Source organism: Athene noctua, chromosome 5 (assembly GCF_965140245.1).
Source record: "Athene noctua chromosome 5, bAthNoc1.hap1.1, whole genome shotgun sequence".
Taxonomy (NCBI): Eukaryota; Metazoa; Chordata; class Aves; order Strigiformes; family Strigidae; genus Athene; species Athene noctua.
Window position 1 is genome coordinate 42,932,198 of NC_134041.1, and position 24,999 is coordinate 42,957,196.

A 24,999-nucleotide genomic window follows, 5' to 3' on the forward strand; every position below is an offset into this window, starting at 1 on the left:
ATAATTCAATATACATTTTGAATGATGAATAGTAAATGAGACTGACACCTGCACGTTTAATTGATAAGAATAAACTACTTCCTTGGAGTTTACTGAAGAAAGAAATAGGATGCAATGATATAATTAAACAGCTTGCAGATGCTAAGGGTATTGTAATGTCATTAATTTAATTAATCAGGAGAATAGTTTCTGTTCTGTACCTGATTTCCTTATGAGAGTTTTGAAAATAAAACTGAAAAGTGGTCCAAGAAACAAAATCTGAAATTGGTTATCCTCAGATTCTATCAACTAAGAGTGTAGGCTAGTGAGAGGTGTTTCACCTGCATTTTCACACCAGACAAACCCATCTGCCTAGATTCTGTTTTATTTCTTCATTACAAATAGCAGCAACTATTTCTCTTTCTAGCTCTGGTTGTAGTAGAAACATTGAGAAGTGCAAGTTATTGTGGAGGGGAAAGATTTTTTTATTCAAAGTTCACATCTCTAAGCAGTATTGTAACATATTCTGGGAAGCAGGCAGCTATTTTCCCTGGAAGTGTTCCCGATCTGTTCTACAACACCCAAAACACATACTTGCTTAGTTCCCTAGAACACAAGCTACTGCTTCCCAGAATATTAGACCAAAGGCCACAGTAAGTACTTTGCAACTGGCACAGTGAACCTTATTCCTTTTGCTTCCCCTTCTTCCTTGTTTTGGTTTTTTTTTTTTTTTTTGTATTGCCATATCTGTTTTCCTTTTTGAATCTGGTCTTTTAAAAACCAATTCAAAAACCCCCAAAACCACATTTAAGTGTTTCATATTCAGTATCCTTTCTCTAAATTATCACACTGATCAAGATTCTGTAATTCAGAGGGAGGTAAACAAAAAATTTTCTAACAGTTCAGTACATTAAGTTTACCTGGCTCACACTAATCAGAGAATGTTTTAGCTGGATTAAGGTCACAAAATATATTTAAAAATTGTGATTTACAAATATGAACATACAACTCCAAGGCATACAGTATACTTGGTATGCTGTTTAAATTTCTCCACAGGAATAAATGTACATCCTTTCACATAACAAATGACTGAAATCCATGACTGAAAGCAACAACAAACCTAACATACAAACCCATTAGAAGAGTATGTAAGTTTTCAGAAGTTAACTTTACTATTTCTTTTTTTACCAATATTTTTTATAGACTATCGATTTAACACTGTTCACCATCAGTACCTAGAGACATTACAGTTACTTCAGTTGAAGTCTTGGAAAGTCTTTTTTCATATTTAACTGAGATATTACAAGATGGAACACATTTTCTACCTTTTTAATAACAAAGATATTGAAGTGATTTGCCACAACAATTTACAACTGACAAAAACATTAGGCACACCGATACATGCATTATGGAGCACGCATTTTCACACCAGTAAAACAGAGCTTAGGGGCAAAACAACTCTAAAACCTAGATTAATCAGGTATACTTTTACGGTCACAATGCTAACAGAGATAATGAGACATCATTCTACATATAAATAAAAACACTTAACATCTTTCAAGTATTTTATTTTAGTACTTTTAAATATGTTTTAATACAACAAAGATATAAAACAATATATTAATTCATTCTGAGTTTAGAATCAAAACAATATTTACTTATTTACAGTACTCATTTTAAACTTTACTGCCATAACTTCTAGCCATTAGGTAATACTACTTTCTCTGTCAGAAAAAAATTGAAGTAACTGTTCAGTGTGAAAAGCTATGTTTCTACATCGCTATTATGTTAAGTACCATGTACAATGCAGTCTGTGATTTCTCACAATTGAGAAATTTCTTGTATTTGAAAGAACTGTAAGAGCGAAACTAAGGTAGTTAGTCTTTCTAACTACGCAGTCACTGGGCTAATAAGTCAGATTATTGTGCTCCACGTTTATCAACTTAAGTTCTTACACACCTGTTACAAACTTGTTTTAAAAATGTGCATGTCACTGAATTATGTACATAATACTCACTGCAAATTTCTTAAGATACAAATTTTAAGTATGCAGAATACTGCTATATGGAAAGTTCAGTGTTCACAATACTATAGCATTTGAGGAGTTGTAAAAGGTTTTTTTGGTGTTTATTCATCATACAATGAACTAGATATCAGTAGGTTCACTCCAAAGGACTTTTTTTTTTTCCCCCAGGAATACTGTTTCAGTTAGAATACTGACAATGTCAAAGATGCATCAGAAATAGTAAACTGTATGAATCATCAGTGGTCTATCAATTAACCCCTGATTGATAAAGTCTACATGCACAAAATGATTCAGAGGGTAAAACTGTCTCACTGCTAGCACTTCTGCCAAATATACTTCTATCTTGACACAACTATGATGGTTTTTGTAGCTACAGGTCAAGTTTCTATAAAAGTATCCTAGTTTATTTAAAAAAAACAAAAAAATCAATATTGTTTGTAGATTACTGCAAATTCTCACCAACTCTTCTGTAGAAACTACATGACCAGCATGAAAAGCTATCATAGTTGTTATATTTCTGTTATACTCCAGGTCCACAAAACCTACTTGTTTTTCTTAAGACATCTGCTATTTCGTCAAATGCATATTTAATGATTAAGACTCAGCTCCACAATAGTTTTGGTGCTTGAAAACTTAGTGGACTTTGATATATCAAAAAAGTAGCTAAATAGTAATGAACAGGTGTACCACTAAGTATGCAAGCACTGCTTAAAAAATGCAAGGAGATACTAACTGTTGCAAGAGACTGGTACTGATGTCCAAGTTCAACCCTTTCCTCTTCCCTCTTCAGTACTCTTTTTGGCATGACATGAGACACAGCCATACAGAAGAGTATAGGAATCTGTGTTTTTATCCCCACTGAAGGGTTTTAATACTTCTAAATAACCTTAAAATGCTTACAACATTTAACTGACTTGCTTTTTAAAGCAGCTAATTACTAAGGGGTTTTTTTGATGCCTTTTTTTTTTCAGATTTATTCCCTCAGAACCCAGTTAAGTGGTAGTTTCTTTGATACTGGAATGTTTTTTTTCTATAGTAGAAGCGAGCAGGGGGGAAATAATGGAAAATCAAAAAGGAAGTTTCATTACCTATTCTTATTACTGTAGCAGTATACCACACACAGCATGCACTTGATCTTATCCAAGAAAACACAAACTAAAATGGTGACCCTCCCTGAAGTCAAGAATATTTAGTGTTTTACTTAAAGTTAAGCATATAATTTGCTTCATCACAAGCAGTATACTTACAGAATCCAATTCTTGCTAGTCTTGGACATTTACAAATTTCAGGCCTACCTACATTTCTGTACCAACACTCTGTATAAGTGTTATCTTGTTTGCCAAAGGACATGAAGATAATTAGCATATATAGAAGCTTTGTATATCACTATTCAAGAACAGTTGTAGGAACCTTGCTTAATGATCCTTTCATAAGCTTTTTTCACCGTAATCAGAATTTGCCAAGACACACATATATGAAAGTCTAATTTCTGTATGCAGGTGTAATGTCATAAACCCACTAGTTTAGGGGATCTTCCAGAAAGGAAAAAATAAAGGCAAAAAGTTTAGAAAAGCTATTATAAAAAACTGTGGCATAAGGTACAACCCCCCAAAAAAAAAGAACCAGAGGGGAAGTGCCTCTGTCTCTATCACTTTCAGGTATGTGCATACATATCCCCAAACATAATGATAAGGAAGAGCTCAAAACCACTGTCAAGTCTCCAAGTCTCAAATATTGCTAGATTTGCTAAGCTACTAAAAATATGTGACCTTCCCTTCTTTTTTGTATATTCAGAGTTATTCAGTTATGAGTTTTCCACTTCATTATTTTGTGCACTTTGTAGTGCTAGACTAACATTAGACACTTGCACTTGCTGGAGTAACACTTCAAGGTCCTTTCCAACCTAGCTGATTCTGTGTGAATTCAGATTATGTGTGCACTCCCACAGACCACAGAAGATGACTTTGGACAAAACAAGCCCAGCAAGTTAAAGGACAGCAAAAAGACTGGTGCATGAATGTAAGGGAGAAGGGCAACCCTAAACATACTTATTAAATTCAAGGCCCAACGATGCTCTGCCGCCTTAAGTGTTTGACAGCAGCAAAGCGCTGCAGAATGCTTCTAAAACACTGACTCTTTGCCAGTTACTTTCAACTTGTTTCTATCTAATTAACAATAAAGCTTACATTACCAACTTTACAGGCTGACCTGTGCTCTTTGCATGCGAGATCAGATTTTTCTGGTTTCTATCAATTTCAAGCTTTCTTCTTGCGTGTTTATAGACAGACAAAATGAACTTCCAAAATAGATGAGGACAATTATCCTGTCAATGTTTTAATCTGCTTCAATGCTCACAAAATCAACCTCTGTGTATTACTTATCTTGGATTCAGATACTTAGCATCAAGAGAAACAACACAAAAGAACAAGTTTCCTTTAAAAAACACTGATAGGCTATGCTGATTTAAAACATGGATTTACTGAATGGAATTTGAAAAATTAAATTAGAACAAAGAAAGAAGCCTTATGTTTAAAAGTATATGAACTTCATTTTTAAAAAGTAGTATTGAAATGATAGCTTTACTTCATGTAAACATTGTTACACTGGGCTGACAATTCTGCATGTTTAAGTTGCAAAATAATTTTTCAGTTTAGACACAGCTATGGTATTTAGCAGTAACATGGTTCTTTTCAGAATCATCACCTTAGCAAGTTTAACTGCATACCTCTCCACGTTAGAATGCAATCCTGCACCTCCTGAGAACGGATATTTCCTAGAGTTTAAAAAAATAGCATGTGTGTGCATTGCAAAGGCAAATATAAATTAATAGAGCTCTTTGATTATAAAGTCTCAAGAGGAATGTTCAAATTGCCTTTCTGAAATCAGAAAGGTAAGAACAGCACATGAAAAGTCTAAATCTTCCAGAATTTTTTTTTTTTTTTTTTCTTAAGTGTAAGCATACTCCCCCAGTTTGGACGGCAAGAACCGTCAGTCAATGTCAGATTGAACAATACAGTATTAAACCTGCAAATTTGCTAAAAAATTGGAATGCTACCGATATAAAAGTCTGCCATATAGTACAAAGTATATGTGCTCAATACGGTTGGCAGAGATACTCCAAGATGCAAAATTCCTCTGTAAAATAGGAGCTAAATTAAGTTACAAAAGTAATATACTATGAAGAGCGGAAGATCGTCAAGTTAGTACAATCCAGGTTTATAAAAGGAACACAATACAGCGAGGAGCAGCCCAAATACAGACTGTCTTGCAAAATGCCAAAGGCTTTTCCATGCAAATATTGTGGCCATTAAGTCAGCTTGTACCAAGCTGGAAGTGTTTTGTGTAACTTTCCTAGGCTGACTTTTGCACATACCACCTATTCTGAAGTTGCAATAACCAAATTTAAAGGTCCATACCATTTTTATGTTCTGCACCTTTTACCTATCAGTTTTCATGTAGCATAACTCTAATTTAAAGTCTCTACAGCCAACATCAGTATTGTCTCCTTACAAACCACCACATAAGAGATCACTGTGTCAGCTTTGCTTAGGCATTATGGACTTGGAGTGTTGGTTTGGGGGGGGGTGGGGGGGGTGTTCTGGGTTTTGTTTTGTTTTTTTCTTTTAAACAACCAAAACTTAACTGCTTATGGTACTTTTATCTTCAGTGTAGTAAATGAGCAACTTAAATTAAGAACTAGTCTCTTTTCATACTTGTTAGAAGAACATACACTGTGTGTGTTTATATATATAAACAAATATACTGCATGTATATATATCCACAGATATTCAACACTGATGACACCAGAGTGCTAAAACATACATCAATATGAGCACTATTTCCAATACTCACTATTATTACTTTTCTTGAAAGAGTTACTACATGCATTTCCCCATCCATTTATGGGACAGTAAGATATATGAAGATAACTGTTCTGTTTTCCCAGTGTTAAAGAGCTGCTCCTAAAAAGCATGCACAGGTTTGGATACAAAGCAATTAAAACCATACAAAAGTTATTTTGTGGCTTTAAACTCACTAAAGCTAAATTAACCTTACTTTCAGTGGATGTAGCATTTACTTTAACTCATTTATTTAAACACAAAAGGGAAAACTTCAAAGTGCTAGAACAATCATATAGACAACTGATACACTAGACTAAATAAGTTCCCGTTAAAGAAAACAGATCATCACTGCATAGCCACAAGGCAGACCTTCAGTTTTGGCAACCTGTATGCAGACCACTTACACTGTCAATTATACTTTAAGACTTGTTATTTCACAGTTAAAAGACCCTTTTAGCAAGGAACTATACTGCCTTCTTCATATGACACAGTACTCCTCAATCTTTAAGTATACACGGGGTTTGTTTTGAATTTATGACTGTTTTAAAGAAAGTCTTCATAAAGTCCTGATTTTTTTAGTCAGTATACATAAAGGCTGACATGTCAGGTAATGGAGAGTGTTTGGACCAGTAAGGGGTATATTATATTCAGTACAAGCATGTATTTGAGGTTTAAGTTACATAAACATTCACAAAGAACCTTACTAAGGGTATCAGTATTCTGGTTCATATTCATGGTTCACTGATGGCCTTTGCCAGTCCCTGCATTGTTTTCTGTTTTAGCAACAAGAAAACAAAACACATCCCTGTGAAGTATGAGAAACCCCAATTTATGGCTAAGAATCTAATAAACAAGACAATGAGGTGGTGGTCACGGAGTGAAAAATGTTATTTTACATCCCCCTGCAGCTAGCCTTGTAGAATCTTAGTCATAATGCTTCATGAAAATCTGAACTGACCCACACGCTCTTCAGCCAATCAATCTTTTCAGTATAGTAGGTTTTGAAAAGGGCCAGCAATATTCATTGGGAACAGTACCATTAACATTGCATTCAAAAAAAGAAAACATCGGAAACCAGATCCTTGCTCTCCTACTCTGTTGATATGCTCTAGTATTAGCCAATGTATGGTAATACAAAAAGAGTCTTGTAGTGATGTAAAAGGCAATGAATACGTCTATAGAATAATGTTCATGTGCAGCCAAAATGAAGAAGATTCCAAAGAGATTCAGGACCCAGGACAAGGTGTGCAAGAAGTTCCAGCTCCTTGGTGTATCTAGGAGAAAACAGAAAGTGACTAACCTTGACTGTCTCAAAAATATGGCTTATTACGAAACCCAGGTCTAAACATTGTAAGTTTTTGTACAGAATTTTCATCCAAAAATGTGATGAAGTTACTGTCTTCATCTGGAAATATTGTTTATGTCTACAGGTCCAATAAATCCAATGAAAACAACCACACAAGTTATAAATGTCTATCACTTCATGACTTCATTTACAAATACAGCTGTTACACATTTCTGGATTAACAGAGCATCCTAAAATGGTTTAGGACCATGTGAAGCAGAATTCTTTGTTCAACCAACTTCTTTTAATGAAAATCATGCCTTTTCCATGTAATAAGGGGGAAAATGTCATAAAGCATACATAACTCTCTTATTGCAGTTATTCCACCATAGATGAATTCAAACTATGTTAGCTTGCCAAATGTACCAAATCACACTTTGTATTTACAGAAGAGCACTATTGTTTCATATACTCTCAGTCAGCATGATGTTTGGTATTTTGGCTTTACGGATGATACTAAAGGTACAGCCACCTAGATGGGTATTTTGCCTGATAGGGGTCAGTGGCTGATACCTAGAGAAATGGTCAGGAACTGACAATCCTAAGTATCTTCCCTAGTATTCTCCTAGTAGAAAGCTAGAAATCTTTCTAATTTTCTTGGCTCATGTGTTCTCTCAAGTGTGTCCTATTCATCCTTCCAATTAATCTAGGTGGTGCTGTTCTTTTCGTGTCAAGCAAACAACCACAGACCTGAGAAAGAGCACAGCAAACTCAGTTTATATTTCTTTGCTTAAATGTTACACTCTGAACTTTCTGAGGAAGTAATGCAACAGATATTCTTAATACTTACAAGACATTTAAATATTTACACTCTTGTACCCTTGGTTGACAAGCAGTACATATTCTTAATACTTAAGGACATTTAAGTATTGACACTCTATACTTACATTCTGTGACAAAGAAGTTGAGCATGGTCAGGACAACAGTGTGGCCACTAAACATATAATCTCCACATGTATGTACTCCAGTCAGAGTCATTCCAAAGCCACTCCATATTGCAAATGCCCGCTGGAGTTTTGCCCAAACATTGCCATACAACTAAAACAAAGCAACATTAACTTTTAGTAAGTTCCAAACCCAATGCCTGTGCAGTTATGTTCTTAAAGTTAACTGTATAGCACTATGTAGGTTTAATAACGTTTATCATGTTGGGTCTTTTATTAAAATGCAGGTTAGCACATCACTGGATTTTATTTTGGTAGTGAGTCAAATTAGTAACTACCGTTACTAATTATATTCATCATACCTCTACCTCTGATGAATACTGGAATTTAGAGCAAGTATTTTGTTGCAAGTGATTTATATACAGTCGCCACCTGTTTTTGAATATATTAAACCTCTCAATGCATCACTGTCCAGCTTCCAATATATTCAGCTCAAACCTCTTCTAACTAAAAGTTAGGATAAAACCATAAAAATCCCATGTTCTATGGGTATCCCTTATTTATTAGAAGGGGTGAAATAATAAGTGTGGTGGTTTTTTTTTAAAAAAGCATGCATCCAACAAGACAAATGATTACTCCACTTCCAGCCTTTCTTCATTAAGTCAGTATCTTAAGTGCACACTTCTCTGATGTATTCTCTCCGGTTTACATTATGAAATATTCTGAACAGCCTTCCCCAAGTAACTATCTCCTCTCCAAAGTGGCAAGTGCTTCTAAGACCCCTAAGGATGCTTGCCTGCATACTGACAATTAATGAAGGGGTGTGGAGGGGAACAGGAGAGAAACAACACTGTTCTTACAAACACACACTTAACGTTATGGTCACAACAATCTAAATCATATCTTAAATAAAATTTTAAAAAAGGAAACAAGAAAAACAATCTTAAGTTTTTACCTTTCCAGTACACTGCAAGTGCTGGCCTGGCACAGAGAGTGAGGTAACAAACATTGTAATGCAACGTAGTAAGAATACTGTCCCCATGAGGCTGCACAGCCTTCGCAGAAGTATAGATCTGGGAAAAGTACATAGGAACTGATTTCAAGAATCCTAATAGATTATATTTTTAAATCAGGAAAGTTATGATAAACACATTTCCCCACACTCCAACTTAGTCCCATGAAGTCCATTCATCATTGCTGCATGCTTCACAGTAAAAAAAAAAATAATTTTTTTTAAAGTAGTACTGCAAAGATATAGTTCCACATGACAGGGTGAGACACTGTAGCAGGCTTACTGTGGCCAAAAGGTACAACTACACTCCTCTGAAGCTATACTTGTACTAGCTTTGGCACTCATACCTTCCGTTGGCAAACTGATAAAAATCAACAAACTGGTAAAAATTTAACTTAAGATACACATGCACACAAAAAGGTTTTCTACCCTTTGGTGACAGCAAGCTGCTAGGCTGGCTAAGTCATCCTGTGAAATTTCATTCTTGTAGGATTTTCTTACTGTACAGAATTGTTACAGTATGAGAGTATAAGTATATACTGACATTCTCTGAAACATATATTCTGAAGGAAATGACATATAAATCTGGTTAAAAAGTAAATTCAGATTACTCCTTTATAAGATTCATGAGTTGCCATTCTTGATTAAATCCTCCCAGTCAATTTTAACAGAACATATTAGAAACTTACAAGATTCTTATTGAACAGAAAGTCTTAAACAATCATCATAAATTCTTGTTACAGTCCTTTCTCTGAATCAAAGTAGCAGTTAATTTGAATTTTACATATAGTATATATATTTATACATTGTATATATTGTACCTGTGTTTGTGAAGCAGAAGAACCAACAGCCAAATGTAGCAAAGAATTACGCCGCATACTTCAGTCATAGCAAAAGCCCATGGTATCCTAGGGACGCTAAAAAAAAAAAAAGGATGAAGCAAGAAAGTTAACTTAAAATACCAAGGCTTAATTTTTCTTTCTAGTCTCAGCATTGAGAATAAAGGCATATAAAGTTCTAACTACAGAACTAACTTGCATTAATCTGACAATAAACTAGAACAAAAAATTATTTTGTTAGATTGAATAAGAATTTGAATTTTTAATTACATTATCTCATTTCTAATAATGTATTTTCAATAGACATTTACCCACAATTCACTAAGTCAATCTCTAGTATGCTCTCTTAATTTACACGTGCGATTTACTAACAAGATGTATTCCTCTACCATTGTTTCCCAACAACCTTTTCCATTTTGAAAAACTTGCATCATGTGAACTATGCTGCTTATGCTTATAAGAATGCCATGTCCACACAATTAATGAAATCCTGCAAAGCCTAAAATCCTAGATACTTGTAATGAAGTAGAACTGCACAGGAAACTTAGGAAAAATAAAAGCTGTTTTCCAAGTTAGATTTCAGTGATAATCACTATATGCAAACCTTTTAGCCTTGCTTGTGAAAAGATTTAATATTTTCTTGCACACGTATGGCACCAGTAACAATTTCTACTCTGCAATTTCACCAAATTACAGATCAACAGATTTCAGGAGGCTGCTCCTTGTAGTTTTGTGTTCCCCAATATAAAGGGGTGGCAAAGCACTGCTTAAACGCTGGCTCTATAGTAATCCCCTTGCATTGTTTTGTGAGCTGCTGCTTTCTGACCTCCCCCATCCTCCTGCCACTCAATACCGTGGTACTGTCCCGGGATCAAAATCCAGTAATGCCACAGCTCCTGCTCTCTCTTCCCTCTTTCACTCTGCTGGATGTGGTCCATCCCTGATGAGTTATATCTAAATTTATGGGGGATTCAGCAGTTACTCAAAAGATTAGACTCCTACTGACTTCATGAAAACCACTGATGAAAATGAAAGTTACTGGCAGGAATTAAGAAGATCATGAAGACTGAACTCTTAGTTTATTGTTTAGAGAGTTTTAAAATACAAGATAAGTTCTCTATGGTGCAAGTGTACTTCCCCAAAGGGAGCATTTATCCTCTACTAAATCTATAGTCAATAACTAGAATTTCACTTTTGCTATTGTGTCTCTTTTCTGCCTGAATTGGAACGTGTTCTTTAAAAAACGAGCATGTACTGCCTAAATCACAGCAGTGTTTTCTATTCAGTCTACTTCAGATGGTTTCTCTAAACCATCTTCAACAAGTTGACAGTTGGGAGACAACAAAATACAGTACCAATGCTATCCCCTTCCAATTTCCCTGCTCACTGGCAGACCAAAATATACCTTCATCAAAAGTTTTTCTATATCAAGACATGTTAAGCTTCATAGCAACAACTGGATTTCAGAAAAAACATGTGGCTGCCTACTGATGCCAGCTGACCATCACTCTTTGGACCAGAATGAGAGGACAGACAAATTAACTCCTGTATTGACATTAGCTAAAGATATATAATTAAATATAGATAGAACAGAAGCTCTATTTATTTACCCGAAAAGACTAAATCTCTGCAGCTAACTGATGCATATTTTAATCTTAGCAGAACATTTTATTACACTCTAATTACTATTTTGCAGAGGCATCTTCAAGAGCACATGGAACTTCAAGAATGAAGAAAAGACAGCCTATACTTTAACCATCAAGTTACTATTTTGTTTTAAAAGAAAATTTCTTACCTATCTAGAAAGATGTCTGGCAGAGGTGGATATGTTTGCATGTCAGGTACTCGCTCATGTACTATAACCATAACAAATGATGTAAAGCCAAACACTATGAAGACATACACACAACTTAAAACCGTTTTCCAATACTCAGGGTCCAGTCTTCGTGCAGAGTGTTTGTTTTTTCCATTTGCATATTGATACTGATCACCATTCAAGTCAGTAATTGGTCCATCATAGTCCCGAGGTACGTCACCATTACAAAACCAATCAGTACCCTGCAGTGAACCAACACTTGGGCACGCTGTGCCAACATGACTATCGCTGTTGTAACCCAGCTCTTCTAGGACATCAATATGTTGCTTCTGCAGTTTGCGTATGGACAACATCAGCCTTTTGATATCCCCCAGGATTTTGATTTCCAAAGGAGGGGATCGTAAATCATACTCAGTAAGTGTCAGTAGTGTAATTCCATCTAGTCTGTGTCTATTGCACAGAACATCCACATATTCACAGAAGCCTTCTTCCTTCAGCCACTTAGCCACGTTCTTGGTAGTCCAACGTCGAATGCAAAGCTGGTTATTCCCTGCCATCATCCTTCTTTATCCACCAATAGAATTGACCTGTTACATATTAGGGAAAGAAATAAGACCTGAATGTTTAACTAGGATTATTGAAACACCAGTGTATTTTGTGCAATTTTAGATCCTTAATAAGCCAAAGGCTTTTTATATGAGCCAGCTAAAAAAAAGGACATAGAATTTATTAGGTAATATTAAAATGCTTTTAAAATAATTTCATTTTTCTTGAATAAAAAGTATCTCACCTGTTCCTAAATAGAAATTTAAAGCTACTAAGAAGCAGAGTATTTCCTAGATGTACCCAGTCAACTTTTATTCTTTTGTTAATAAAATAAATAAATCCAAGTTTGTTAATTCCACTAGGCAATAAAAACCGAAGATTACTCTGTTTAAATACCAGCTTAATCATTAGCCGTTTCCACTGTTTGCAGTTCATAAACTAAGAGAAAGTATAGCCAGCAACCATGTAAAACTGAATTAAAGCTAAAATAACAGGTCCAATACATTCCACTGTTTTGAAGTATATACTGAAGCTTAGGTGCCATGGCATTCCCCATCCCTCCCCAATAAACCTAGGACTAGGTATCTACAGCTATATTGACCTAAGACATCTTAGTTGTATGCTGATGGTGCAGCCATCATGTTTCTATATTTGTTCGGTCTCAGTAATTTAGATGGTTATTATATTGTGAATCCTTTAAAATATTCAGCTTTCAAAACAACATTACTAGAAATTAAGCATTAGCTTTAATTCCAAAGAATTTTCAGAAGTGATGTGGTAATAGATAATGTAACAACACACCAAAACCAGAAAAGATGTATTCTCTTCACATAGATTTCTCAGTAATTATTTTCTTGACTCTACAATATTGTTTTAATGAAGGCAAGACATCTCAGCAACATTTTAGTCACATGGAAGTGACGAGTTACCAGAACAACTTAGAACAACCACCAGAAAAAAGTTAACCACAGAATGTTATGTAATACATGAAAAAACTTTGAAAAGCTACCAACATGTAAAAGTAATAAAAAGCTTATCCAATATTTAAGACCCACAGCAGTACAGAATGGATTTATGCATAATTTTTATTTGGTGGCTTATGTACAGCTACCATCTAAGAAACAGCTACAATTTCACAGCTCCTTTGTACTCAAAAAATGTCTAATTAACTAGAATGCTTTAATCATGCCAACCAAATCTCAGAAAATACAAGACAGTACAATACACTAGTGCCACATACATCAAGATTTTCAGAAGGAAAGCATCTAAACAGTCTATTTAGTCTATTATTTATCTTCTGTATATAGTAAACAGGTACTCAAATCCATCATGAATATTCAACAGTTTTACATCTTTTTCAGGGACACAGCTCTTCCAAAAACAGAGGCTTTTTGCTTCTTACTTCTCTTTTTAAAGAGGTACTGCACCTATTGTTAGAAGTAGCTCTTATAATAATTATTGGATGCAACTTTTTCTTCCAGCTTACATCTAATCTAATAGGACCACACACTATTTTGTTCTATATGAGACAATTCAATTTGTTCAGTGAGATTTCCCAGCAGTGCTAAAGAAATAGTTCAGAATAAAAATGAGAAGGAAAAAAAGCCAACAAACTTGCCCTTCTACAAGAATTGAGGGAGTGGTACTAAAAGAATTAAAGGAGTGATACTTATGAAGATATTCTCTCTGGAGTGGATTGTATATTAACAACATGTACTTAACGCATAGTTTTAATTTCTCAGAACTCCATATACAATCAATATGTATATAAGCTTTAATACTGTGATTTAAATAGTTGCCAAAACATCCACAAACCACTACTAGAATCTCTGCATTTACTCTTCCTTCTCCATATAAAAGGGTATTTTCTAATTTCTATGTTATTTTACTATTTTTTAAAGTCTTGCTCAAAACAACTGTAACAACTACTTTGCTCACACAGCTATTAACAAGAGAAATGATGACATTTAATTTGTAATTAATGATCAGTTAATTGACCTTTTTTGTACTACATATTTTTATCTTACTCCAGTAAAATAAACAAACTTCATTTGCTTATCTGGACTTCCAATTTTCCTTATTCAGAAATACAGATGAAATACTGAAAAAAATTCTTAATCACAGCATTTTTTTATAACACGGTAATCATCAAAAGTCTTCTAAAAGCAGTGAATTTAGACTCACCAAAAATACACTCAACTTACTGATTTGTCTTCTAACCTAAGCAACTTCTGAGGGAAAAGGCAGGAAACAAGTCAAGTAGCCTAACACCAGGCTAGTGCTTCTTCATTTGGCACTGCAGGAATAAAAATGAACCCTTACCAAACATGCAGTAAAAGTAACCTTACAACACTGAGTAAGCATACCCATCAAAGGTCACTAATGAATGGGCTGCACCTGGGAGAAAGTCTACATTAATCTTAAAATGCATCTGATAGGACCGGCTCCCGTTTTTATATGCTGTCAAAGACAAGACAACCAACTGGAAAAGACAAAGAAATCAACAAAAGAAACAAGTACTTACACAAAATACAACTCAAACCATTCCATACAGCTGGTAGCTAATTTCATCACAACAGTTAAGTTCAATTTTGATGACAAGGCAACTTCTTTCAAGTCAGAAACTGCCTTCTCCTTCAGACTACTCATTTAATGCCACTTTTGTAGTTTAAAGAGTAAAAGGCACTTTCCCTCATAGTCTTAGCACCTGGAATACAATACAGATCTCTGCGCCCAGCTGCTCCTGTTCATTTCTGAAGCTTAAGAATGCTACATAACATTTCCAACACTACCAGTCTGCAATGCAAAAGTGACTAACGTAACAGAACAGACCAAGTCACCTACATAACTGTACTTGTCTTCTGAAAGAAAGCAGCACTGGTAACTACTCTGCCTTCCGCATTACTGGTTTTATTGCTGAAACCAAATAATTATCTCACGATGAATAACATGCGTGAGCAACACAGAGCAAGCACAGACTTAAGCGTCAGAGGGCGAAATATACTTTTTGCCTGACATCAGCGATGTCTGTAGCTAGCTAGTTGATTACGTTCCTGCTACTGTGACTTTAAACTTAGTCAGCTCATCAGCAGTACGTATCATGTGTCCCATTTCCCTTTTTCCTTCCCTGGCCTTTCAATTAACAGCATGAACACAACTGAATATGAACTTCATCTGCATATGCAAAAGCATTTTTTTTTTTTAAAAGCAAAATGTTACTTTATGAGCCATGAACATTTCTACAATTTGGTTAGGGCATAAGAAATTAGATGCCTCTGAGAGGCTGAGTATACCCTGGTTGTTAGCACATATTTTTCCTAGATGTATATTTAAATATGGAAAATTAATCTCTCAAAATTTTTATCCAAAATTCTACCATGTCTTTCTCTACTGAATTACTGCCAGTCAGCCATTAAGTCCCTAACTTTCCCAGCATACAGACTTTGAGTCAGTATACTGAGGAAAAAATGTGGAAAGTTGAGTATATTATCATTACTCTAGCCAAGGAAAACTATCATTACTATCACACTAACATTAGGCTGCAATCTTGTTAAAGAAACCACACTTGATTACACCACAATTATAGCTGAAGGGTTAAATAAGATCCTAGTTATGTCCACAGCAGTTCACAGAATGCTGAGTGGATTTGTTTATTCCAGACAGCATGCAAAGCCCTACTGGCACCTTTACTGGTTCACCACCTGCCTTCATGTGCCTGGGAGAGCCTGTAGCTCTCTCCTTGCTGACATGCCTTGACTTTTTTGCCCCAGCTACGTTCAATTCTCACTATCCTTGAGAAGAATTTTAGGAAGGACACTGAAGAATTATCAGATCTCAAGTGACTTAACCTACATTTCTCTGTGGAAGGTTTCAAACTGAAGTCTGAATATAGGCAATTCCAACTTAGCCCCTCCTTCGCTGGATCCACTGGCCTAGGAGCACACCTTGGGGGAAAAGTTTTACTGTACAAAGGCTGCTGATTCACAATGTGGACAAGACCCAGGTTTGAGGCCTTGGCTCCCCAACAAAGAAGCCATACACAAAAACGTGTGCTGAGTCAGCCTGCAATAATAAGGCCACTGTCACATACCAACTTAGGAATGCTCTGCTGGAAAAAGAACACACAGCATTGCCTTTGTTACACATCAAGTCTCAAATACTCTGCTGACTTGTATCAAAAACCTGTCATTTGCTCTTCCTAAAAACTCTAAATTCTTCAGTGCTTGGTTAAAGCAAATAGCACCAAAGGTTTCATTGCTATATAATATACAGTCACTTAATCCTTACCTTTTAAATACCACCATATAGAGTACAATATCTTGTAAAACAAAAGTAGAAAAAGAACACTTGCAAAAACAATACATGATTTTTTAAGGGTTTAATACAATAGCTACCATGATATACATAAAATGATCAAATACAGCAAAATGCCCACGAGATTGAAAAATTGGATATTTTCCTGAAGCAAGCATACAACAACTTAAAACGCGGAAAAATTCCTGTAGTACTTGCATTCAGTTTTACTCGATGACTTTGCTATCAGCGTTGTTTCATAAACATTTCTAGTTAGTGAGATTATCAGCAGTATTTTAACTGTACTCAAAGGTCTCAGTGCTATTTATGAAGGTAAGATAAGAAATCTTATAAAGTAACACTTGCTTAGTTTTTCGTATGTCTTAGGTTTTAAACCATCAGGAAGATGTGCTTTTCAAGAATTATTCACTTAAGTGCTGCACTGTGGAAAATATAGAACTGATACTGTGAAATCAAAGGTTAGCTCTATACGCTTAGAAGAGTCTGCTGGAACGCCTCCATGCAAAACTGACAGCAGTTACTACAGAAAGTCCTGAAAGCTAAACATATTTGTCTTAAGAACCACTAAGTGCAATTACATAACTGCAGCAAGCTGAACAGAATACACACTGCTCCCTGACTTTTACACCTCATTAAACCAAATGGGTTGTACTATACTCGAGTGAACACTAAGAGCGCTCAACTACTGCTCTACTTACCAGTTAACAAAACATTTTTTATCCTACCACCGTAATTCAAGGCAAACACAAGTGATTTTTAAACAACTGATCAAGTACTCCACCACTTAACTTAGGATGTAATTTACAGTATTAACATTTGTACAAGATCTCGAGCATTTCAGGTGCTCAATGTGAAGTGTCAAGTGTTTTTCCCTCCAACTTCAAGAAATAGTATATCTGTCTCCTAACAAAATGTTTGCTGCTCTTCATCCTTATACAACTTAGCAGTAAAACAATTCTGGTTTGTTTTACACCTTTCATTTCCTTCTTTTCTTCCCACGGCCCCATCTTAGGATAGAAATAGGGGAAGACATGAACAAACTCTCCATCCAAATTAATACCAGAACAATATCCGAAGTGAAAGTATGTTTGGTTTTGCTCTCCACAAATCATTTACAACCTGATCTTTCTGGTCTAGCAAAAATCTAGAAGTCTTCTTCATTTCAGACGCATTAAAATAAATGAGAAATAAACTTTTTAAAGTTATGTGATTATCAAATAAACATTTGTAATGTAATATGGCTTATATATATTATACAGGCTGCAAAACTGAGCTCTGTACAAAGAAAAGTAATAACAGATTGCAAACCTTAGGCCAAGCTGGGTTTTTAATTGTATACTACCAAAAAAACGCCCATACAGCCAGCAAAAAGAAGATCACATAGAACAGAAATCAAGATAATTCTTGCTCTCTACAAATCTACAGAATGTTTCCTTCACATCTAAGTAGGACTGTCGCAACAAACTTACGAAACTTCCCAAAGAATTTCCTTCCACTGGGTATAAAAATCACTTTGCCCCAATCCTGCAAGTCAATTCCACCTTTTTTTTCTATATCACAGAAAGCAAAAGGAAGAACCAGATCACGGGAATTTCCTCACCTCTGGTATTCAGCAAGAGGCACCCCCTCCCAAACATGAGGGGTATTGAAATGCCAGGAAATGTCTTGCTGAGCTCTTGCCACTCCAGAGAGCAGCACAATCACAGACACCGTGTCCAGCTGCACTAGGGAGCTCTGTGGAAATAGAGCACATTTAGCTCAAGTGAAATCCTCCATCAACTCGTCTGACAACGCACACTGTGTGTTGAGTTTTTATAAAATTAGTTCTGCAAACTGAAGCATCAAATACAAAACCATGAGACCATTTCAACTCCAATTACAAACCAATAAATGTGAACATTAGAATTGCCTCTCATTTGCCTCGACTTCCATTAACTTAGAGAGCTGAATAAACCTATACTTTATTTTTTTAAATAGGAATCAATAATCATTAAGTAATTAGCCCGTGAGGCCACCTAATGCATCAACAATATAGATTTGAGAGACTGAGTGGGTGACAAGTCCCTGCAGGATGTCGGCTTTCTAAACACACTCGGGCCTTAAACTCACACAGGCAGACTCCTCCCTTTATACCTGAAACTCCAACAGCACGCATGCAGATCAGGAGCAGCGCTTTTCCATGCTGCCTTGTTAATTATCAAATTCTACATGTTCAGAAACTTTTTTTACTCAACAATATTTTGCCCTCAGAAAACCCACCAGTTTTACACCACTGGCAGAGAAAAAGAGTAAAACAGCCGAATATCTGTTTCGCCCAGGTACGAGTGTTTTGATATCTGACTGTAAGACTGACACAAAGCACAAGCACTCGGCACCAATTCCAAAAACGATTCGTTTCCTGTGAAGGCTGCCAGTGGAATGGGAAACCAAACGATTTCCCTCTCCTACCAGACTCTCTATAACGAAAAAGCACAGTAGCAGCACGCCCCCGACCTACCCGATATTTTTCCAATTCCTGCTCAGCACATCGCGGATCCTGCCACCTCCCCGACGAACACGTTCACGCCCTGTCTGCTAATGGGGCTTCTTCCCTCGTTGATCACAGCCGAAGTCGAAAATTTACTAAGTTCTGAACGAAATCGACACAGCCAGGCACAAAGCCTAAACCACTCCATCCTCTCCACAGCAGATAGAATAACTTAAGCGAGAGACGCGCACGATTTTTAGTTTCTCAGCAGGCTGGTTTCCGCAGGAGCTGGCGCCGAGAGCCCGCCAGCCCACGCGGGATGAGGGTCAGACCCCACGAGAGATGTGTCCGTGCAAGATACGCGCATTAATTTAGGCGGAGCAGATTTTCGTCCAAGAGACAATACAAGCGGCTTCCCCCTCACCGTGCGGTAGATGAAGCTGCCACCGGAGCGAAGCCGCCCTTTCCCTCCCGAGACCCGCGGAGCCCGTCCGCAGCCCGGGGCGCGCACACGCTGCCCCCGGCCCCGCCGCAGGGAGGGAAGCTCCCGGGGACCCGCTCAGGCGATCGACGGCCGGCAGCGGGGCGGCCCCAGCGCCGGGCACCGCGCTGCGACGCAAGGCTCCTGCGGGGAGGAGGGGGGGGGGGGCGCGCCCCCACACCGCCCCGCGCCTCGCCCCGCCTCACCTGCCGCCACGACTGCAGCGCTAATTGGCGATGGCGCAGCGCCCGGCCCCAGGGCGGCGGCAGCAGCGGCGGCGGCTCCTGCGCGCCCTCCCTCTCTCTGGCGGCGGCGGCGACCACCGCCACCACCCCATCACCCGGCCGGAAGTGGCGGCCGCCAGCGCCTCGCGGGCGGCGGAAGGGGCGGGAACGGCGCGGGCGCCGCTTCCGGGAGGGGCCGCGGGGCCGGTGTGTGTCTGCTCAGTGCTCCGCCGCCGCGAACCGGCCTCCCGCCGGGCTCTGCCGGCCTCGGCGTAGTGCGGGGCCAGGCCGTGGGTGACGGGTCCCTGCCGGGTTGTTACCGCGGGCCTTGCCGACACGGGCTCAGAGCACGTGCGGGACTCACAGAATGTTTTGGGTTGGAAGGGACCTCAAAGACCATCTAGCTCCAACCCCCCTGCCCTGGGCAGGGACACCTTCCACTGGACCAGGTTGCTCAAAGCCCCGTCCAGCCTGGCCTTGGACACTGCCAGGGAGGGGGCAGCCACAGCTGCTCTGGGCAACCTGTTCCAGTGTCTCACCATCCTCACTGTAAAGGATTTCTTCCTTCTGTCTAATCTAAATCTAACCCCTTCAGTTTAAAACCATCACCCCTCATGCTGTCCCTAAACTCTCTGATAAGAGCCTCCCCGTCTTTCCTGGAGAGTACTGCACAGTTGCTATAAGGTATCCCCGGAGCCTTCTCTGAACACCCCCAACTCTCTCAGCCTGTCCTCGCAGCGGAGATGCTCCAGCCCCCTGACCATGAGGGGCTGCTGCCCGCCAGTGCCCCACCTGTGTGCTGAGCGGGGGCCTCCCTTCCTGGGCCCACAGGCACGTTTACGCCCCAGTATCCACCCCGTCATTAACCTCCCCACTGGGTGCAGGCACGTGAATGGCTCATTGAATGGCTGCGACCCTGAACTCATTGGAATATGGGTCTTACATATGTGGAAGTACAGTCACAACACCTTCGAGCTCTATAAGAAACTCAAAATCTGTAAACGGTTGGCAGCATATTTTTTAGAAGTCATAAACCAAGAAGAGAATAAATCATCCATAATCTCCATAGAGATCAGCTGAAGGGAGAAGCAAGGGTATCTTGTTCTTCTGACTGAAGAACAGAACATGTCTAAAACAGGCTAAGGATATAAAACTGAACTCCTGGAAGTTACTATAGTATGTTTTTTTTCCAGTATGATCTTTCTGTCCATCATTAGGAAGTACCTTAGTACAGCCTGGATGTGAGAAAGATGAAGGTTTTCAACCACACTAAATAGGATTTTTCTTAGATTTTTTATGAGACATGAATGAACTCATAGAGTGACCCTGACATAATGTAAAAACCCACCAGTGTAGTAATGAAAATATCCCCATCCTTCATTGAAAGGCATATGTCAGGACAAAATAGCGGAGAAGACTTACAGGACCCTCATCCTGCCAATTTTCATATCAAACAATCATTACAAAACATTTCTCTTTAGATGCACTCTTTTTTGCACCACTATTCTTTTCTGATGTCTGTAGAAAAAATAAAACTGGCAGCTGGCTGACTGCACTCGGTCAGTCATTTATCCAAGGTGATCCAAAGCACAGATGTGAACAGCAGAGATGACTTATGAAAGCTTCAACAAGGCACTGTAACTTCAGGAGCTCCATAACCTATAAATAATACAAATGGAGGGAACAGAAGGAGACAGGTGAACTAGAAAAAAAATACTCCAGAAATAAATTTTTTTTTGTATATCAACTGACTGTGGTGCAGCCAGCCCTTTGCAGCAGCATAATGCAGTCTGAGGAACATTCAGAATTTGCTTTGTTGATGGTGTAATTATTATGAGGTTCAAGACAAGTCTAAATTGAAGTAAAAAGCAGGTGCCAGTGTAGTTCCATTAAGTTAATAACACTAGCCTTTTCAGAGATTTTGGCTTTGTATTTTTTCTTCACGAGAAAAAAAAAAAAAAGATATTTTGCAATGCTTACATGTTGCTACAGTGAAACAAGGAAATTTTGCATTTCAACATTCTTTAAAGCTACATCAAGTTGTCAAGTCATCGAGCAATCTGATGCAAATATCCACAACTGCTCAATCTCAATTGTAATGAGCTATATACATTTCAAATATATCAAATACTGGATATTCAGAACAGAAGCTGTAAGAACTTCTGCCCATTGCCACATGCCCTGATACTGCTTCAGAAATGCTTATCTCCAGCATTCTGTTCCATCCTGTTTCATTTGCTACACAAAATGATGTGTAGTTTCCCAAATGAGTTGCTGAAGTTGGAGGGAATGTTTTGCTTTCTTTTCCAGTTTAGCAGCCTCTGTGAACAATGTAGGAATTAAGTGCAATTTCAGTCCTCGCGATGTTCCCCTTCTTTCCCTCTCCATGCACTAGATGAAAAACTGACAAGTCTGAATTCATCAGTGACAAACCATAGCACAATACATATGAATCTGAAAACAAACAAACAAACAAAACAATCAAATGGACCTTGTTTTCCTGTTAATAATAGACCTGTTAATAAAGCTGGTTGAAAGTTGAGGTAATTTTGCTTACTCCAGGTCCAGATATTCACATTTAAAATAACTAAGAGTTATCTGACAAGGAAAACAAAACTATAGGAGAGCAGGGCAATTTAGTTAAACAAGAGTTTATGTTTCTCTATTATGTGCATTCTCCACTTTTTCTGCCATGAATTTTTCTTCACCAACTGTCAGTCAGTCACAACTTTTTGCACACTTCCAGGTGCTTGGTACAGTTTACAATACACTGACAAATTTGCCTGGATGTAAAAACTGGTTTAAACTAATAATGTAAAAATAAGTAAAAACTGAAATTAAAAATTGCTGCTAAAATAACTGTAGCAGGCTACAGAGCTGTCTTATCACAGAATAGGTCACGGTGTCAGTGTCTTAAATACAGTCCTGGAGCTAACACTCCTTTCAGATCTCAGCCTTTTTGTGGGAGGTGCCAGGAGAGTGCTGCTTTGTTCAGAGTGCTATTACTTTGTTGTGTGGTTTTTTAATATAAACATGCACTAGAGTCCACCAGCTCACCAGATTGCAGGATGGAAGCAAAACTGAAAGCAAAAGTTTCCTCATCCTGTTTCCCTACTCTGTTTACAGCAAGATCAGCAATCCCCCTACAAACGACTTCCCAGATTCAGTCTCCAGACTTTAGAAGTCCAGGTTAGAAAACAAACCATTTTTTCTGGGTTTTGAGGTGAGATTTTTTGGTAATCTCATTTTTGTACAGATCAGGTTCTGCCTTATTATTTCCTTGTAATCTCTGTGCTTCTGTTGAAGCATACTTAAATCAGTCATATGTGAACTTTCAAGCATCTATTTTTTTAAATTTCTTGCTCCTGCAATGGAAGAAGAGACTGAATGCCTATAGAAACACAGCTAGCTGAATTCCCTTGCTGTAATGTTTTCGCTATAAAAGCTTTCTTTTTTTCAGGATATGTGAAAGGAGTTTGATTTTGGCCCAGTTTTCACAAGAGAGATGGAAAGGTGTCACTGGAATGGTATCGGTTAGTACTGACAGCAGTATTTTCAATAGAAGATCCTCCATGAATGTCCCATTTTCCACTGCTGCACATTTTCCTGGTAATACCATGCTGAATGTTACTAGAGCATTCCATGGCATTTTACACTGTTGCCAACTAATACCTTATTAGCCAGGAAATGTTTGATTTAGATTATTGCACCCAAGCACTACCTACAAAGTAACCACAAGGCATAGACCAATTAGAAGGATGCCTTCTGCTGAGTGTTCTGAAATTAATCATGCATTAATTTCAGCTGAAACAGCAGGTATTTTAAGATCATATATAATTGTATACAGATGTTTGTCTTAGAGCTGCCCATCATTCCAACAGTCAGGATAATGTCCAAATTCTTGGAATCTCAAAAGTCCCAACTGCAGAGAAAACTAATTTTGCCTCTGTTCAGTGGAACCATGTATCAGTTTGTTGCTTTTTACATCCATCCTTACTAGCTTCAAAATGGCCAGGAAAAAAGCAAAGCTGTTGAGAGCCAAATCCGTCGAGACAAAAGATTACACCTGGAAGGAATCTCCTGCCAAATTTGAGGACAAAGCTAGGTTCATGCTTATCATAGTTTTTTAGCATTTGCATCCAGGCTACTTTTAGACAAACTGAAATGCAACAATTCTCACAAAGTCAGGGAACCGTGGCCTTTTCCTGAATGTTAACACAAGGACAAAATAAGGCACTACAGGAGCAGAGAGATGATAGAACAAAGCCTTCAAGCTTCACTTAGGGGAGTTAGCACTTCTGCTGAGAAGGATCTCCAGCTTCCTAGGGGTTTCTTGTCAAGGCATGTCCTAGCAGCAGAGAGCCTGACTGTCCTGCATTGGCCCACAGATGTAATGGCTAAATCCTGTGTAAACAAATGGAAGGAGAGGTATATTCTGAGAACAGCAGGCAAGGGAGAGCATGGAGCAGGAAAAGATGCTTTTGTTCTCTCTAGTGAGGTTACCTCCTGTGGGTTAGTTTGTAATGGAGCTGGTTTGAAAGACACGTCTCTGCCTCCTGTCCGTTTCAAAGGTATCTCCTGGAAAAAAAAGTCAGTAACACAGCTTTACTAAAGTCATGTTTGCAGACTATTAAATGTTTAGAAGATGCTAGGTGTGGAAGGCCAAAGTTTTGAAGCAGGTGGCTGTACGCCATACGAATGTTGGAGACACACAGGGTTTGCAGATCATTATTCTGGAGTTCATGTTTCTCTGCTCATCCGCTTTCATGCCACAGATGAACTCTGAATTATTTGTGCATTTGGGGTAGAGACCAATAAAAGTTTTACAGCTGAAAAGGGCCAGACTTAAACATGTCACCTTGACAGAACTTGATTGCCAACAAATGGGCTGGGCTTACATTTAAAAAAAATCTACCTCACCTTGAGCCTCCACCCAGAAACCTGAGAAAAGTAAACAAAATTAAAAAACTTCACCTGCTCAGTTATTTTCCTTATTCATGAGCACAAATAAATAATCTCTAAAAGTACTATCTTACTGAAGGAAAAAAGAACAAAACAGAAAGACAAGGAAACATATTAAGGACATGTATGTAGTGCTTGAAATATAACTTCAACCATTTTTACAGTCCCCTCTGCTGGATCTGGCCAGCTGGTTACCTCACTCAGAGAAGAGCCTTGGCTGCTTGTCCCACTGCTCCCTCTAGATAAGCACTACAGCACTGTT

General features: G+C 38.0%; 1 protein-coding gene across 4 annotated transcripts; it reads right to left on the bottom strand.

The window, feature by feature from the left end:
* Positions 1–744: 744 nt before the first annotated feature.
* On the bottom strand, positions 745–19,901 carry SAMD8 (sterile alpha motif domain containing 8). Of its 4 annotated transcripts, XM_074907191.1 has the most exons (7): positions 19,101–19,483; positions 18,204–18,337; positions 11,723–12,330; positions 9,910–10,005; positions 9,032–9,149; positions 8,080–8,230; positions 745–7,121 (listed from the first exon to the last, which is right to left on the bottom strand). In XM_074907191.1, the coding sequence occupies exons 3-7, from the start codon at positions 12,301–12,303 to the stop codon at positions 6,817–6,819; spliced, it is 1,251 nt and encodes a 416-aa protein (XP_074763292.1). In that variant the 5' UTR covers positions 12,304–12,330; positions 18,204–18,337; positions 19,101–19,483; the 3' UTR covers positions 745–6,816. The 4 variants fall into 4 exon arrangements, with proteins under 4 accessions (XP_074763292.1, XP_074763294.1, XP_074763290.1 ...); XM_074907193.1 differs by lacking the exons at positions 18,204–18,337; positions 19,101–19,483 and adding an exon at positions 19,495–19,737; XM_074907189.1 differs by lacking the exons at positions 18,204–18,337; positions 19,101–19,483 and adding an exon at positions 19,758–19,901 and having other exon boundaries at positions 746–7,121.
* Between the last annotated feature and the right edge of the window lie 5,098 nt (positions 19,902–24,999).